At 40.9% G+C, this 17,082-nt stretch overlaps 1 protein-coding gene across 2 annotated transcripts; it reads left to right on the top strand.

Annotated features, from left to right (window-relative positions):
- Positions 1-203: 203 nt before the first annotated feature.
- On the top strand, positions 204-14,723 carry mst1rb (macrophage stimulating 1 receptor b). Of its 2 annotated transcripts, XM_028407041.1 has the most exons (21): positions 204-411; positions 2,239-3,544; positions 5,107-5,283; positions 5,370-5,492; positions 6,966-7,136; positions 7,238-7,398; positions 7,488-7,623; positions 7,718-7,854; positions 8,213-8,392; positions 8,574-8,673; positions 8,767-8,985; positions 9,067-9,213; positions 10,286-10,439; positions 10,627-10,716; positions 10,805-11,020; positions 11,133-11,213; positions 11,325-11,506; positions 11,631-11,740; positions 11,818-11,983; positions 12,159-12,295; positions 13,025-14,723. In XM_028407041.1, the coding sequence occupies exons 2-21, from the start codon at positions 2,339-2,341 to the stop codon at positions 13,254-13,256; spliced, it is 4,125 nt and encodes a 1,374-aa protein (XP_028262842.1). In that variant the 5' UTR covers positions 204-411; positions 2,239-2,338; the 3' UTR covers positions 13,257-14,723. The 2 variants fall into 2 exon arrangements, with proteins under 2 accessions (XP_028262842.1, XP_028262844.1); XM_028407043.1 differs by lacking the exons at positions 11,818-11,983; positions 12,159-12,295; positions 13,025-14,723 and having other exon boundaries at positions 11,395-11,506; positions 11,631-11,714.
- Positions 14,724-17,082: the final 2,359 nt, after the last annotated feature.

The following is a 17,082-nucleotide window of genomic DNA, read 5'->3' as shown; positions in this document are numbered from 1 at the left end:
TTAAAGCTTCCTTGTAAAAGTGGTTCCTGGAATAATGCTGCGTGCAATTAACAGACTGTTGTTATTTACATGCGTGTTGACAGTCATTATAAAATGTAAGTGAACCAATGTAATGCGGGTTAATTGGGTTCGCGGTTGGAGTCTGAAGTCGTGGATCAGTGAGGGGGAGGAGCGAGCCCGAGCACTGTGGAGACACAGCCGACAAGACTAGCACAGTTTTAAGTTATATCCGAACTGCTTACACATTCCTGTGCTGACAGGCTTTCACCTTTAGCGGGAAATAGGACGCTTGTGTGGTCTTAAATTTGCCGGCAGGAAAGGTCTATCATCCCTGCGCTGTGCCGCAGCCTGAGGTGGAGCGGGGCTGCCAGCGGCTGCTCCCCTGAACAGGACGGTAACTAACCTGCACAGGTAAGAAGTACTGACATCCACAGCTGTGTGTGTACAGATGTTTGTGAATATTTTCAAAATGTTTTACTCTCAGTACAGGTTGTGATGAAAAAAAACGTTTTCATACATTTAGGTTAAAGTGAAACATTTATTGTTTTTGCGTTATACACTGCCTGGATATAAACCCACGGGACAAGGTGTTTCCCCGTCTAACCTTTCAGGTTTTGAGCAGCTGCTGGAATCAAATGACATCTTACATGTGGAGAGGAGCCAGCGTGTACTCTGGCATCATTCCACTGACGTTTATGCCAGACTGTCAGAATAAGAAACACCCGTGTGAATGTGGAGATAAGGAAAAATACCAATAAGATCATTTAAAAATAAAAAGAAAAAAAGAGTGACGATGATGCTTCTTTGTGTGAAATATTAACAGTTGAATCTTTAGTTGAATACACCTTGGGTGGACTTAGGGCTTTTCAAAATAAAGTAAGATCCAACAAAATATCTATCAATACAGGAGGGTGCTGTTGGCTCTGTACTGATTTGGACAGCATTTTCGGTCACAGAATCATCTGTCCTTTGGGTGTAATATGTGTTTACTATTGATTGTTGCACATCATCTTGCCACTGCAAATTCCACTGGATGCATCTGAATTGATTATTGAAAGAGAGGCAATCTTTCTTCTTACCCATTCTTACTCTAATTAACTGCTGCCAAGGTGCCAGTCAGCAAGGCACTATGGTATAACATCCTTCCCTCCCACGGGTCATTGTTAGAAGTCAAACACTGAACCTGTATGCTGAACTGAAAATAGCACAATGAATGGAAACTCTTTTCCAATCATTTGTTTTATTAACCACAAACATGAACAAGTCAATGAGTGCCATTACTATGTATGCCCATGTCCTCAAACCTTAACCTCATTTTCACATGGAGCAGCATTGTTAAAGTGTAACACAACATCAGTAGAATGCTATGAATTATTGATGTAAAGGCATCCTGACTTCAAGCTTTTGCAGAACTGTTATGACCTGAGAGCTGTGTTTTTAAAAAGAAATATTTGGTCAAACTGAAGTTTTTCCAGTGCCACATAAAATAATCAGAGATGATTGACATTCTCTCTTCTTCACTTGTAGGTGTTAAAAGGTACACGTTGTCTCATGACCATCAGTCCGTGCACATCTTTCCCTTTGAAAGTCACGTAGTGGTTGTGACAGGAATGCAAAGTAGAGAGGCCAGGGATCTTGAACATAGCCTTACTGTGATGGTTCAGGTTAATGATCCACCCAAACACGTCTGTTGAGGAGGAGGACAAGGCTCGGAGTTTGGAGCACAGTTCCACTCAGTCACCTGTTGTGCATGGATTTACATTGAGCAAAGGCCATTAGCAGCTATTAGCAGCTCTATTGCATAAAAGAACATGAGTCATTTGGAGATTTCTGGCTTGGATTAACTAGAATAAACTAGAATAAACAGATAGTGTGACCTGCACAGGAAGCTACAATAAAAATATTTTTATCCATGTTTACTGTGCTGAACGCTGGCAGAGCAGCTCTCTGTTTTGATTATATAAACATTTCTTTTCTGTGTTTGTGGTGAGTCAGAGGAAGCTCTAAGATTTATGACCACATATGCATTTATCATCATGGTCCACCATAGTGATGGTGTTTGTCTCCTCAGAATCTATTAGGATTCAGTGCTAAACATAAATTGTGAGTCATTTACCGGTACTATTGTTTTCTTCATCAACTATTACCGCACACCCCTTTTCAGTAAAATAATGTTTTACCAGGATTTGGGTTGGTTTTGTTTTACATTTCTGACCTTCTCTGCTCTCTTTCATACAGGTATCAGTAGGCCCAGCTGGTGTAAAGGATGCTCCTGTTCCGACACCAGACCTGGAGGTAACCCCACGTCTTCTGTGCTGTTGCCCACCTCAGAGTGGAGATGGTCCATTGGATCACACGGTGGGGGACATGTGCCTGGATACAGACACTGCTGGCCTTTGCCATGGCCAACTGTCCCTTACTAGCCCCTAGCCCTGTCAACTTCTCTGTAGTGTACACCATGCCTTTCTTTCAGGCCCGTGGCCCCATCCAGAACATAGTCAACAACTCCCATTATCAGGAAGTGTATGTGGCCTCTCAGAATGTGATTGAAGCTGTGAACAGAAGTTTGGAGAAGGTGTGGGAGTTCCGCACTGGGCCAGTGGGCAGCCCACACTGTCAGATATGTGATTTGTGTGACATTGAGAAGGATCCGAATTTTCCAGAAGACACAAACAACCAGGTGTTACTGCTGGATACCCTCTTTATGTATTTATATTCCTGTGGAAGTTCTCAGTATGGTGTATGCTATTTCCACCAACTTAGGCCAAATGGAGAGCCACCTTCTCTTTCAAAGTGTTTGTTCCGAAAGGATTCAAACTCAGCAGCTTACTGTCCTGACTGTGTGGCTAGCCATCTTGGCACCAAAGTCACCATGGTGGAAGAAGGTCAGACTGTCTACTTTTTCGTTGCAGCCACTGTAAATGACAGTGTGACTCAGCGGTATGGGAGGAAGTCTATATCAGTCCGCCGACCACTGGCCACAGAAGATGGTTTCTATAGTGATGTGCGTGCCCTGACTGTCCTTCCCAGCCTGCGGAGGGCATACCATATTGAATATGTCTACAGCTTTTTCACCCAGGAGTTTGTCTACTTCCTCTCAGTTCAGAGGGAGAGCCCAGATCAGGACATGTCACCATTTCAGACTCGTCTGGGACGTCTCCCACGGAATGAGTGGGAGATGAAAAGGTATCGTGAGGTGATTCTAGAGTGCCGCTTTGAACCAAAACGCAGGAGAAGGAACGTAGCAAGTGAACCATATAAGGATGTTGTGTACAATGTGGTTCAAGCAGCCCACTTTGGCAAGGCTGGCAGGGAGCTGGCTGAGGAGTTAGGGGCAGAGGAGGAGGACGACATCCTGTATGGGGTGTTTGCTGTTACTGATGACAATGGGGTGACGGAGCACGACTCAGCCCTGTGCGCCTTCCCCATGGACAACGTAAACAAAGCAATTGTTGATGGGGTGGATGACTGCTGTGAGTCTGGGCCAGAGCAGCTCTCTAGAGGGCTCTGCCATTTCCAGGCCTGTGAGAGCTGTCCACATGAGGTGAGCCCATCAGTCCACAAACACACAGCAACCAAGCCTGATTAATATAATATTATATTTACCTGAAAGACTTCCTGTCACATTGTAACAGTAATTAGAAAGGTAGTTTTACCACTTGTTTCGTTAAAGAAGTTCTATGAATGGTAGAATTTTAGGGGAAAATAAATCATGTTTAAAACAGTTCTTTTTTGTGCACAGGACACATTGAAACATGATTAGTAAAGTGAAAATATGTTTTTATTACTGCAACTGCATGACTCAATGTTTTCCAATATAAAGCAGAGGAATGCAGCAGAACCATTTGCTTTAACTTTCAGTGTCCAAGAAAACAGATTGAGGTTTAAGTGGAAAAATAAATATGGAAAAAAGGTCTTACTATGAAAAGAAAGTGACACAGGCCATGTGAGAGCGAGGGATTATCGCTTGTTTTCTACTTCTGTGGAGTGACATGACAGGACAAGCATAAGACAGGCTTCTTTGCTCATTTCTTATTGTTGTGTGTGTGTCTAGATTTAGACATATTTTAAATGCCTCAGAATGCAGTAGCTTGTTTTTTTATGCTCTCATGGGAAAGTTTATCTTTAGATCCTATGCATATTTCCCATAATATTCTTTGTTTATTGTAATTGTTGCTGTGTGTTGGTTTAGGAGGGAGTTGTTCAGAGTGGTACACATATGATCACTTAATTAAAAGTGTATCCAAACCAGTTTGAGAAGTTAAAAGAAGAAAATAAGACGAAATAGTTGGTGTTAATGCAGCTGGATTTGTAATTTAATAGCTTCTTTTGTTGCATTGTATTTGGCTGCTGGTCTGGACGCTGAGTAAGCTGCCAGCAGGACTCTCCAGCAGTCTGAAATCCTGGTTCTTCCATTTCTCACTAAATCAAAACTTCAGCCAAAACCTCAACTATGTCTCACAAATATGGTGTGGGTAAAATTGATGGTAGATGTTTTTATTGTAACACAGGTTATATACGTAATAACATAATTCATTACTTCTTTGAGGTGCTTTTGGATTCTTATCTGTCTGCAATATATTTCCTTGAATAGGTTGAATAAGTGCAGTGAATAAGTTTCCACTGTATGTTAGTTGCATAGAGATTTAGTGTGTAGAAAAACAGTTCATAACCTGTGTGTTAGGGATGAATGTCTTCAGCAGTGCTGTTTATGTGTTTTTCTTTACCTTATGGACACATGTGTTTTGTGTCCACCTACTTTTTAACATCAATTTTTCACTCAAACGTTTATACACCAGATGAACAGGAGATTTATAGAGAGTTTTATATCTGACCACAGAGATATGTTCTGTTGTTTACCTTAAGACTCCCTTTAATCAAACAGTAATCCACCCTGTTCTGTGTCTGTAGCTACAGGACAATCCTTCTATCTGCAGTGCAGCACGTAATTAGCTGCCAGGGCCTGTTAAATTATAAAATAATCATATTACTAATACAGATTCCAGACCTCGTGTGTCTGTTGTGGGGACTTTGTTTCATATGGTCACCTTGCTTGAAAAAGGCTTGCTTTCTTTCTCACTGTACTGTGTGTGGCCTTGTTACTAGAGCATGGAGAACAACGCCACATGCAGAGACCATCCTACCATGGTGTCTAAACCTTACTACAGAGTGGACCTCTTCAACAGGCAGATGACAAATGTCCTGCTCACCTCTCTTCTGGTCACTACTATAGAGAATAAAACCGTTGCCCATATAGGCACCTCGACAGGACGTCTGCTTCAGGTATTCAGCAGATTTCAAGCCATGTACAAACATTATTTTTTTTGTCTGGAGCCACAACTAATCATTTGTTGTGTCTGTGCTTGCAGCTTGTGTTGACAAGATCCAGCCCGATCATCTTTGCCAATTACTCTTTGGTGGAGAACCAGAGGGTGTCCTCCATTGCTGCTGTGTACTCCTCAGAGTATCTTCTGTTTGTGGTTGAAGACAAGGTAGAGTTATTTAAATTACTGTAATACATTCCCTTATAATTTGCAAATGTATACAGGAGGCCCACAGGTTTAACCTTTATTTTAAATTCATTAGAAATTAGCAGATTTTACTTTTTTATAGAACAGGTCTGTATCCTATTTTCTTACACTAACTAAATAGCTTTATGTTATTTATCTAATTTACACAACGGCATGTTATTTCTGTCTCTACTGTCATAAGTTAACACTTCTCTGCTCTCCGCACAGTGGAGTTCTCCCCGATATATGCCCGCACACACATGCATACATACATTTCAGTGGTTTATGGGGACCCACCTTTCTCAACATTTAGTCAACTTAAAAGTCATGTCAAACATCTCCACTTGACCTATAGAAGATAATCATCACTTCAAAATCATCACTTGTCTTACATAACATACATAACATATATATATATATATATAACTTACATGACACACAGACATATTTATACACATTGAGACTTGTGGTGTTAAGACCAAATTACTGAGTTTATGAGGTCTGTTTACTACAATACACAAACCTAGACGCTTACTTGTGTATGAGGGCAGTTGTTGTTATGAGGTCTGTTTACACACAATATACAAAACTAGCCGCTTACTAGTCTATGAGGGCAGTTGTATTTATAAGATCTGTTTACACACACACACAAGCCTGGCTGCCTACTGGTTTATGGAGGGAATTTTTATGGGATCTCTTCACATTCTGGGTAGCAAAATGAAATAGAAAGTTCTGATGAGAGCATTCCCAGAGTATTTCCGATGTGACAAACTCGATGCTACTCTAACTAACCTAAAGATTTTAGTTTCATTTCAAGGAATGAAAAGTAGATGACTCAAGGTGGCAACAAGAGGCAAAAGTATGGCAGAGACAGCCATGACACTGCAGCGAGATGGGCAGATTGACCTTGCCCTTAACACAGGTCTGAAGAGAGACACCAAGCCATTCCTAGGACAATTTGATCTGATACCAGTACTAATACTAATACAGAATGCCCTATATGCATTGACATCTTTCATCTAAAATCTTACAAAAAGAGCTTAAAATGTGACTTGCTATTTACCACTTACCGTAGTAATAGTAGTCAGGCTCATCTCATCATTGGTCACTGAGATGTCAAGCTTTTTAAATAAGTTTGAAATAATTTTGACACAGTGCACAGTGCATCATCTACCATGTGATTTAATATTATTTTCTATGTTCAGTCGGATGTAGTGAAAGGATGGCGAAAAGATGTGAAACAAGCTGTGTCTTTATTGCTAAAATCTCTAAATATTTTGGCCAACCTTGGCACTGGTTCAAGTGGAGAGTAGTGATGAGTAGGCAGGATGAGGCACTAGTTGTTAAGGTTAACCAAATCAATTGAAAGGATTATCCATGTGCTGAGACAAAGGGAATAACAAACTACAACAATGCAATTAAACAGGGCTCTCTTTTTTTTAAAATCTCTTTTAGATGTTTCAGGTACCTCAGAGAGGACCAGGCTGTCAACACTTCATGACTTGTGCCATGTGTCTGACAGCCCCGAAGTTCATGGGCTGTGGTTGGTGCTCTGGTGTGTGCTCATGGGAGAGCGAGTGCCACAGCCGCTGGAGGAACGAGTCCTGCCCACCTGGAATCACTGGGGTAAGGTTTGATCTGTTATCTGAGATAAAACAAAATAACTCTTTGTACAACTAATAGAAAAGATTTAAGGTGGCACTACACATTCTGCTTTTTTGACACAGTTCTTTCCGAGGACTGCTGCCCCTGACGGTCAAACAGAGCTCACTGTGTGTGGATGGGAGTTCCAGTCACCCTTAAGGCCTGCTATTAGCTCCAGGTCTCACCAGGTTAAACTGGGACACACAGCCTGCACTGTGCTTCCAGTCAAAAGCAACAACACTCAGTGAGTAACTTTGCAGGGCAGCACTATAGCACAATCTGTTCATACTATTTGTGAAAAAAACACCAATGCTTTCTCGTGCTCCTCTTCAGCCTAGTATGTAAGATTCGCTCTGGGGCCAGTGAGCTGTCCAAGCCAGTCAACATTACAGTGGAAGTGCATGAGGGCAAGGTGGAGGGACGCTACTCCATCGACGGGAAAGCAGAAATGCCAGGGTTCACATTTGTGGTAATCTTTGTTATTGTCAGACTCATTTGTAAGGACCCTTTAAATCCCCTTAGAGATACATTTCTCGAAGATACTGAGATACACATCTTTCCAGATTCCCAACATCACAGAAATCCAGCCTAACTATGGCCCGCGTGTTGGAGGCACACTCATCACTGTCACTGGCCCTCACCTGGATGCTGGAAGGACACGGAAAGTCACTCTTAATGATGTGCCCTGCCCCATAAAGAGGTCTGAAAATACAGTTCTCTTTTTACATCTCACTTACTGCAGTGTTGTAGAAGTATTTGCCTTACAGCCTTTTTCTAGTTGGCCTACTTTCTGGAGGTTAAGAAGATTAGATGCTCCCCACGTTTTTATTGCTGCAACCTATCAAGCGAACATGTTCAAACTTGTTTGTAGAGAAATGATTGCTTTGGAAACTACTGGCTAACAGGAAGACGGCTGACTCAGCACAGAAGTATTTTTTCTACTGTAGATGTTATTTAACAGACAAAAACATTTTTAAGCATGGTGCTTGGTCCTTGGTGTTTTGCTGCAATTTGTCTGCTGTGGCCTTTACTTCACTAACACCTGCGTCTCTCTGCAGAGTCACAAAACCTAAAGGCAACGTGTCTTCCATCATCTGTTTGTCCCAGCCCATGTCAGAAGTGAGGGACGTTCCTCTGAGTGTTTTTATCGACAAGTCCCCTGTCCTCACAACAAAGGTGTTTTACTATAAAGAAAATCCGAAGATTACAGCCGTCCTGCCCGACTGTAGCTTTGACAGGTAGGCCAGGGAGACCTCTGCACAAACAACTGCTATGTATTTTGGAATAAGAGAACAGAAACAAAGAAGAAATAAATAGATACTGTTTCTTCATCTTTCTCTCATGTGACAATTCAGCTCATAACAGGAAACAATGTTGTCTTTTTATGTTCTTATGGGTCTCTTGGTGTTTGAAATGTAGGGGTTCAAAGATTGTGATTGAAGGGGAAAACTTGGATTCTGTTTACTGCACCATTATCCGCTTTAAACCCAATGAGAGCCACCTGAAACCAGTGACAAGGGTACATCAAAATAGAAATATTTGTAGGAGTATTTGATTTCCCCCGTTGAAGGTGATGTGCACATTTTTTTATTATTCCATCATTTTGTTCCAGGAGTGCATAGGCAAGTCCTTGCCCACAAGGATGGAGTGTGTCACTCCTGTGTTTCACAGAGATGAGACAGAGGAAGGAGAGCTGTCCTTTGACATGGATGGAGCGTTGGGCCTTTGGAACAGAGAGTTCTCCTATCATCCCTATGGCGAGCCCATACCTTTTGAAACAGAAGGGCGGGTGCTAAGTTTGTACCCCGGCTTTGATGAAGTATCTCTACATGTAAGCTGTTATCCTCTGAATTGCTGAAAGAGTGTATTTGGTTTTGTAATATTTAATATTGTAATATTCCTCTGAAAACAGCATCAGAAGTTGAACCTGGTGAGCTCCTGTATGACGATCATTATGACGGTGGCAGATGTTGATTGTGATGCTAAAGTCCTAGATAATGAGATCACCTGCAGGATCCCCAAGAACATGACCATTCCCAGTGAAGGACTGCCAGTGAAGGTAGGACAATGATTTACTGACTGATTTAACCAAATTCAACATGCCACAAAGGTCACACTGTCAGACTGGTGATCACAAATCTTTCTTGTAAGAAGCAGTCATTAAGCCATGAGATAGAATAGATGAGTAATTGCTAAATATATTTTTAATATAATTATGTTTTGTTAAATTAGGGTAACTTCTCTTTACAATCCGATAGCAACCGATTAGTTCAGCAGTTTTGCTTTAAAACGAAGAATATTAATCATCTGTGGAAGCTATAAATTGCTAAAAACATCAGCCAATCCTACAAGGCGCCTCTGTGTGGAGTGTTGGCTGGTTGTCACTCTCTTCCTGCTCTGTGCGCACCAGAGAGGTACGTGCAAGAGGGCTGAAGTCACAGACTGGTTGGGAGGCGTGGCTTTGTGGTAAGCTCCGAGAGAAAGGGGCGTGTGTTTACTTTCAAAATCTGGCTGACGCTCACTGAGTTTTCAAAATCTCCTACCCTACCTTTAATACTGTAGCAAACATCAACCATGATTCAATCCCCTCTTAGAGGTGAGATATTAATATATTGTTTGCTTTATGAAAATATATCAATTCTAACAATACTTAAATATGTTTAGAAGGTGTAACATAAACTGTATTTGCTGTGACGCCCCTGCCACTCTCAAAGGTGGTCTATCATGTTGGACAAACTGAAATACATTAAAATGCATAATGTACTTGTTTTGAATTTGGCCTACACACATTAATTAGATGGAAATCATTCCCACAATTTAATTAAGTTCATCCAATTAGTCATTTTTTTTGGTGTGGCGAGGAAAGCAACCCTGTCTGGAATGCAACCCTTTAAGATTGAAATCATGATCATACATATTATATATCCATTATATGTGTTTGAAGACAATTTAAGACACAAAAAAAACACTCCTCCTCCAGTTATATTGTTGAGCTCAGCTAATTTAAACGCATTCAGCTTTAAAAACTTAACAAGTTAAGATTGTTATCTGCAACAGAGTGTGTGTCTATGTGTGTGTGTGTGTGTGTGTGTGTGTGTGTGTGTGTGTGTGTGTGTGTGTGTTTTTCACAGATCTCCATCAATGGGCAGGTCCACAATGTTGGCACAGTGGTGAGAGTCAGCAACCATTACATGGTGGGGATTGTTCTGGGAATCCTGGCAGCTTTGGTGGCTGGGGCGGTGCTGGCTTTTGTTGTCATGAAACACTTGAGAAAGAAGAAGAAAGGTGAGCATCTCTCTTTTGTGTGGACCTTGATCAGGTCTGTTTATACAACAGCTCCCAAGTGTGTGCAGGATTTTGAGATGAATCACACAAGTCTTTCAACTAGATCATGTAATGTTTTGTAAAGGATGTACATGTGTTCCGTTTCCTGAGTTGATGATTAAAAACAATGTTGTGAAATGCTTTTCAGCCTCTATGGTAGAGACGCGTTTGGCCCACTGTGCTAACCGCTCTGCCACCAATAATGTGGAGCTGTCACCTGTTGGAGACTACAGAAGAGGTGGGAGCACAGATTCAGTACATGACACTTTAATGCTGTTTTGATATAACTCTTCTTTATCAAAACCTCTCTCTGGATTTTTTACCAGTGGTATCTCTGAGTCCTCCCACACCACTGGTGGGGCCAGTGGTGTTCCCCAGCCTGGCCTATGCTGCTGGCAGCATAGATCCTACACTCACCCCGCTTATGCCTGCAGAAAAAATTTCTATCTCCAGTTTTAGACCAGAGCTGCTGGAAGAGGTGAAGGATGTTCTTATTCCTGCTGAGATGCTTGTGGTGCAGCACCATCAGATCATAGGGAAGGGTAGGAGACCCTCTGACTGTATATGGATGAGAAAACCTGTTCTACAGTAAGCTGTATTGTCTTTTGAGAGAACAGCAGTAACTGTCTTTCTGTCCGCCTATTCTCCCTGCAGGTCACTTTGGAACTGTGTATCATGGCTACTTCACAGACCTCAACAACAGAGAAATTCACTGTGCAGTCAAGTCTTTGAATAGTTAAGTAATGAGCTGACATATCTGACATAAGCATCACAATCAATCTTTATCTTATGCATGGGTTTTTTTCTAACTTTTATCTTGAATAATATTTGTGTATGTGTGATCAGGAATAACAGATGTTGAGGAGGTGGAGCAGTTTTTGAAGGAAGGCATTATAATGAAGGGTTTTCACCACAGCAATGTGCTGTCTCTGCTGGGCATCCTTCTGCCGCAGGAAGGGCTCCCCCTGGTGGTGCTGCCCTACATGAAGCACGGAGACCTGCGGCACTTCATTCGCTGCGAGAAGAGGGTGTGACAGCAACATCAAAACACTGGAAATAAAAAATCTGATTCATGTAGAGCCGTCTGTTGACTACCTAACGTGTGTGACATTGTCATTAGTTTTAATGCAGCGCTTTGTGGGTTGTGTTTAGAACCCCACTGTGAAGGATCTGATTGGCTTTGGGCTGCAGGTTACCAAGGGGATGGAATATTTGGCTCAGAAGAAGTTTGTGCACAGAGACCTCGCTGCACGCAATTGCATGTGAGTTGCCATTAGGCAATACTCTTTGATTTAATGCATGAATGCTTGACATAACCCTTTTCCTTTTCTCTCTTTAGGCTGGACGAGTCATACACAGTGAAGGTGGCAGACTTTGGCATGGCCAGAGATGTTTTTGACAAGGAGTATTACAGTGTTCAGGACCACAAGAAGGCTAAGCTGCCTGTCAAGTGGATGGCCATTGAGAGCCTTCAAACACAGAAGTTCACGTCCAAGTCAGATGTGGTGTGCAATTTAAGTTGTATCGCAGCAGACTGAAGATTGCAGCTGTGGTTTTTGGTTGTAGGGTTAAATATTAATGTACTTGTACTTGTTAATGTTTTTGTTTACAGCCTGGTCTGTTATGAGATGTTTTTTATTTGTGCTGGTACCTGCTTAATTGTTTCCTTTCATGATGCAGTGGTCCTTTGGTGTTCTGATGTGGGAAATGTTGACCAGAGGAGCAAGCCCTTACCCAGAGGTGGACCCATATGACATTACACATTATTTAATGAAGGGCAGGAGGCTTCCCCAGCCACAGTACTGCCCTAACCCTTTGTAAGTAGCAGGAATCAGTCATTGTATGGTTTCAGTATGACCACTAATATAGTATTAGTATAGTATTATTACTAGATACCCAGCTAAGCTACCAGGCAGATGTGCTGGAACAAAGTTCACATTGTAATAATAATATTTAGTTCGAATGGTCACTCAGTTGTTTGAAACCCGTAAATTGTCCACTTCTTTGTATTTAGTGTGGTTAAGCAATGACATTTTGTAGTTAATGTGTATGCCTGCAACACACCTAAGAGAACAGTGTTTCTTGCAAAATACTTGTTTTTTTACCTTTTGCCATTTTAATGATGAATCCCTTGAACAGTGAGTAACTAAAGAGTGATGGAGAAATCGAGGCCGCCCTGTAAAAGTGTCACCCAGGGGCCCATGCAGACCACCAGCATAGGACATAGTACCAGGCAAATAGGACCTTTTCCACTTTGTTGACCAGTGTGATACCATTTACATGAAGATAAAAGCAGAGCCAGGGGTCAGCTGATTGTAGCACAGTGTAAATATTGTAAACAAGAGAAAGGCATTACAAAATCTGTGTACCAGAAACTCTGCATGTCATTCATCGACAGGCGTTGTGTTTTAATCAATCAAGTGAGGGGTAAAAACAACGATGCGTCATTTGTGCAGAGGCATAACCTCCTTTGTCTCCCAGAGACTAGAAAATGAAGTATAGTAGTTGGCGCAGACTAAACTGAACATGTAACCATTTTTTTTCAGGTATAGCATTATGCTCCAGTGCTGGGACCCTGATCCAGAGTTAAGGCCAAGCTTTGCCACGCTGGTGTTGGCCGTCTCTACCATTTTGTCAGGCCTGGAGGGAGAACACTACATCAGTCTGAATGTCACCTACGTCAACCTGGACCAGCCACGGCCCTACCCAGCCCTCACAGAGTCCGCAGATGAGTATGACTCCACAGATGTTGAAGACTCAGGCTCAGTCTCTTCTTGATCCACCTCTCTTTCACCTAAAACTAGTATTGGTGCCGCAAGAGCACAGAAAACCCTATGCAAGGTCACATTGTTGTCTTTTACCTCAAAGGGTTCGAAACAATACTGCCTACTGTTTTAGTACATTAAAGGGAGAGTAGGATGCTTTTAGCTGGCATGGCTAACACAGTTTAACTCTCTGGACACCGTAGCTGGAAGAGCTATGGGTCTGTGAGCCAAAGGGAAGAAAGGAATGTCAAAAGACTTGCTAAATATTCTTTTTAGTTGTGTCTTACAAAAGATGTTACAGATGTTACAGAAACTGTTAATGAGTGCCATAGCATCAGGGTTAGGCCATGTGGAACACAATCCCAGCAGGTGTCAGCATCAGTCATTATTTGATAACATTTTGTGTAACTGAGCTCATACTGTCCTGACTGCCAAATAAGTGAACATTACTTGGATCCCTTATCTTTTTATAGTGTGAAAAAACAGTCTGAAGATAATGTTCTGCTTGGATATTTTACTTGCGTAACACTAACAGATTCTGTTTCTCAGAAAATGATTTGCCGGTTATATTTTATATTTTTTTGGCACTTACTGCACATGGATGATTGAGGATTGTATTCTCTCCCGATTGTCTTGCAGACTTGTTGTCCACCAGTGGTCCCCTATGATATGTCTGTGGAGACACATGTTGTCCCAGAGGGGTCCACTAGTGGACAACAAGTCTGGTGGATTCCAAAGTCTGCAAGCCAAGTGAAAGAGAATACATTTTTAAAGGAGAGAGGCCAAGCCCCATCCCACCATAGGAAAAATGTTCATGGGTCAGTGGCGAATAATTGTTAGTCCTGTGGATTACAGAAAACATGTTGTCAGTTTAAAAGAGGTTTTTAGATGGATATTGTACTATGGATCACTGGAAGAAGCTTGAATCAGCCTCACAATAAAGCAGTTTTATGCTACTATTATGAGTATTATGAATAACTAGTTAGTTTAAAACAGCCATTCTGAATGCATTTCATGGAATTTTAGTTTAGTATTTCTTGATTGCTAACAGACATGTTACATTTTGTCCGCTGTTTGAAAGTTTTTTCAAACAGCAGCTGGGACCTGGTGAATTTGTGCTGAACAGACTAAATCACACACGCTGAAAAAACTCTTTGCAGGTGTTTGTTTTCCCCCTTGTCCAACTGTTATTGATTGTACAAGTACAGTTCTTCCATGCCTAATGAGTCCAGTGGCACATTTGCTGTCTTTTACTATGTAGTGCACTGTTACAGTAGCATAGCCTACCGTATGTGTACATATAGTATGTTCATGTTTCCTTCATTTGCCTTTAATTATTCTGCATTTTTGGATCAAACTTTTGAAGGAAAACTGTTGCCAACAATGTACTGAAGGAAATCTGACACCATCCCATTGCTTTCATTACAGACTGCCTTTAAGATAGTGTAATTAAATATTTATTTGTTTATAGATTTGTTCTCATGCCGTGGACTTTCAGTAAATTTGAGATTATTGTCACACAGTCAAATGTGTTTTTTCTTACTCTCTGCTGTGTCTGTGTATTATTACTGTGTACTAGACTCACTGAATCCTTTGAAGAACCCCTTTACAGTTCTCCACTAGAGGTCAGTATGTTGTTAAAAGTACTCTGATCAGCTTGTGAAGATGTTTCATGCAACATGAATCCAGGTGGCTATGTGTTTTTGTAATTTCCACCAGAAGCATAGCAACATGACTGATGGAGGACTTCTCCCCATCTCTGCAAACCAACCAATAAGACCTCTAGATGCCAAATAAGATGATAAAAACAGACTAGAACATTACAACACAGCAAGCAGGCATGTTTTCCTATTTTCTTCTTTTATTTGTTCTGCCTTCAGACGTTTGGCAGGAGCAAACGACTGCTTTTTCAATTAAATGAGTCGGAGAAGCAGCCAACATAGACAAACCATCTGTCAATCTCACAAATAAACCAAACAAATGTCTCGACGACATACAGTAGCAACTCCCCACGCTGTAAACAGACGACACGAAATGTGTGTGAGGCTGTATTTTGCAGGTCATATACTTGAAGAGAAAAATCTACATAGCCATGGTCCCTTGTTTCTCCTACTTCTATCCATCTGTATGATCTTGGCTATAAAAAGGGTAGAACCTGCTGCTGTCAGCTCCGACCATCTTGAGCCTCACATCTTTTCTTCTGAGATAAACAGCATTAAGCCTCATACTACAGGCCTTTTCATGTGTTCCTCTCACATTAATGTGTTTCTTTGTATTGAATCTTATCTTGCACAAACGAAATTGAAACCTAGATGCTGGTAGATTATGATGCAGGGTGTGTGTATGATGTATGTGCATGTGCTGTATGAGCTGTATGGCAGCCTCTTCAGAGGGAACATAAATAACCTGTGCTTGAATGTTTTGGTAAGATTGGAGTGAGGAGAAGCAATCTGTGGAATTGGCTGTCTGAACACAAGTTTTTGAAACTGCTAGGCTAATTATTTCCATCGCTATGTGTTGATGGCAGACCTTCAAATAAGTGCTGGAGGTGATGCTCTTGGAATCTGTCTAATATGGAACCACTAAAGCAAAAAGTTCATCATGTGTACAGTCGCAAACAACTAAAATGACAAGAAATAAAGGTCATTCATATTCAGGATTTGCATTCAAATAAGCACATTTTGCAGTGTTACAAACATGACAAAAAAAACAAAACTAAAACTAAAAAAGAACACAGCCTGAATACTGCCAGGTTCATTCATTTATTCACACTTGAATCCATTAATTCTCTGTTGAAAATTGCTACTGTTAAAATTTTTTGGAACATTACATTTGAAGGATCAGTGCTGTTTTCTCTTCAAACGGGCTATAAACACTTAAACTTAAATATTTTCAGCCCATAACAACCACAGTAAGCAAGTAAATTTACATTGTCTACACAGAAACGAATCAAAGTCAAAGCTGCACAGAAGAGATAATATTGTTCAGCATGCTCTGCTCCAGGGTACTCTCTGCTCTCGCTGCCCAGCCTTATTTAATAGTTCAGTTTGTTACATCAGTATGGTGAAAAACCATCTGACCATAATACTTATCTTTATAAATTATGCTTGCCCAATTACGCTAATGCTGTGCTGCCACTGATGGCCCCAATTTTATAGTGTACACCAGTATTTGCACTTGTAATGGCTCCACAGTCCCTATTTATAATACAATCATCATCAAGCTTGATTTATACAGCCCCTTACAGCTCAGATTACTTCATATCTTTAAGTTATTTAAATAACCTGAGATAGTAAAAAACTATCTGTGAAAACTGTTTTTTCTTATGTTTATTAAATAAATCTACTGATTTTAATATATTTAAATAACAGTTAAGTACTCAAAATAACATTTAAGTGATACTATCTGCAAACAATCTGGTGTAGGTGTAGACCAAATATCAAATCCAGTTTAAAAAAAAATTAATTCTCATGGGTCCATGTTTAGAAATTCTTTCTTTTAAAAGGAATTATGGAAGAAGGAGTAAGCCTGTTTGTATAGCAAACTGGGAAAACAGGGAACAAACAGTGGATAAAATGGTTTTTGTAACACAGACTGCAACATTTGTTTCTTCTGCAGAAAGAATAAGAGGCAAATAAATAATTCAACTTATTGCCTGCAAGTCATCCTCAAAACACACAGAGAAAGTCTAAGATATGCAACCTGCTGGATATTTCAAGTCTTTTTCACACATAGCTATAATTCTATGTGTGTGAGCTCCATTATACCTGATGCTGTTGTTAATAAGCTTCAGTTATGCAAGATCATGACTAAACTGCTTAAGACTGGAATGCAGTCTG

This window comes from Parambassis ranga, chromosome 5, assembly GCF_900634625.1.
Source record: "Parambassis ranga chromosome 5, fParRan2.1, whole genome shotgun sequence".
In the NCBI taxonomy this organism is placed as follows: Eukaryota; Metazoa; Chordata; class Actinopteri; family Ambassidae; genus Parambassis; species Parambassis ranga.
The sequence above is the reverse complement of the archived record's forward strand: the minus strand, read 5'-3'. Positions and strand labels throughout refer to the sequence as shown.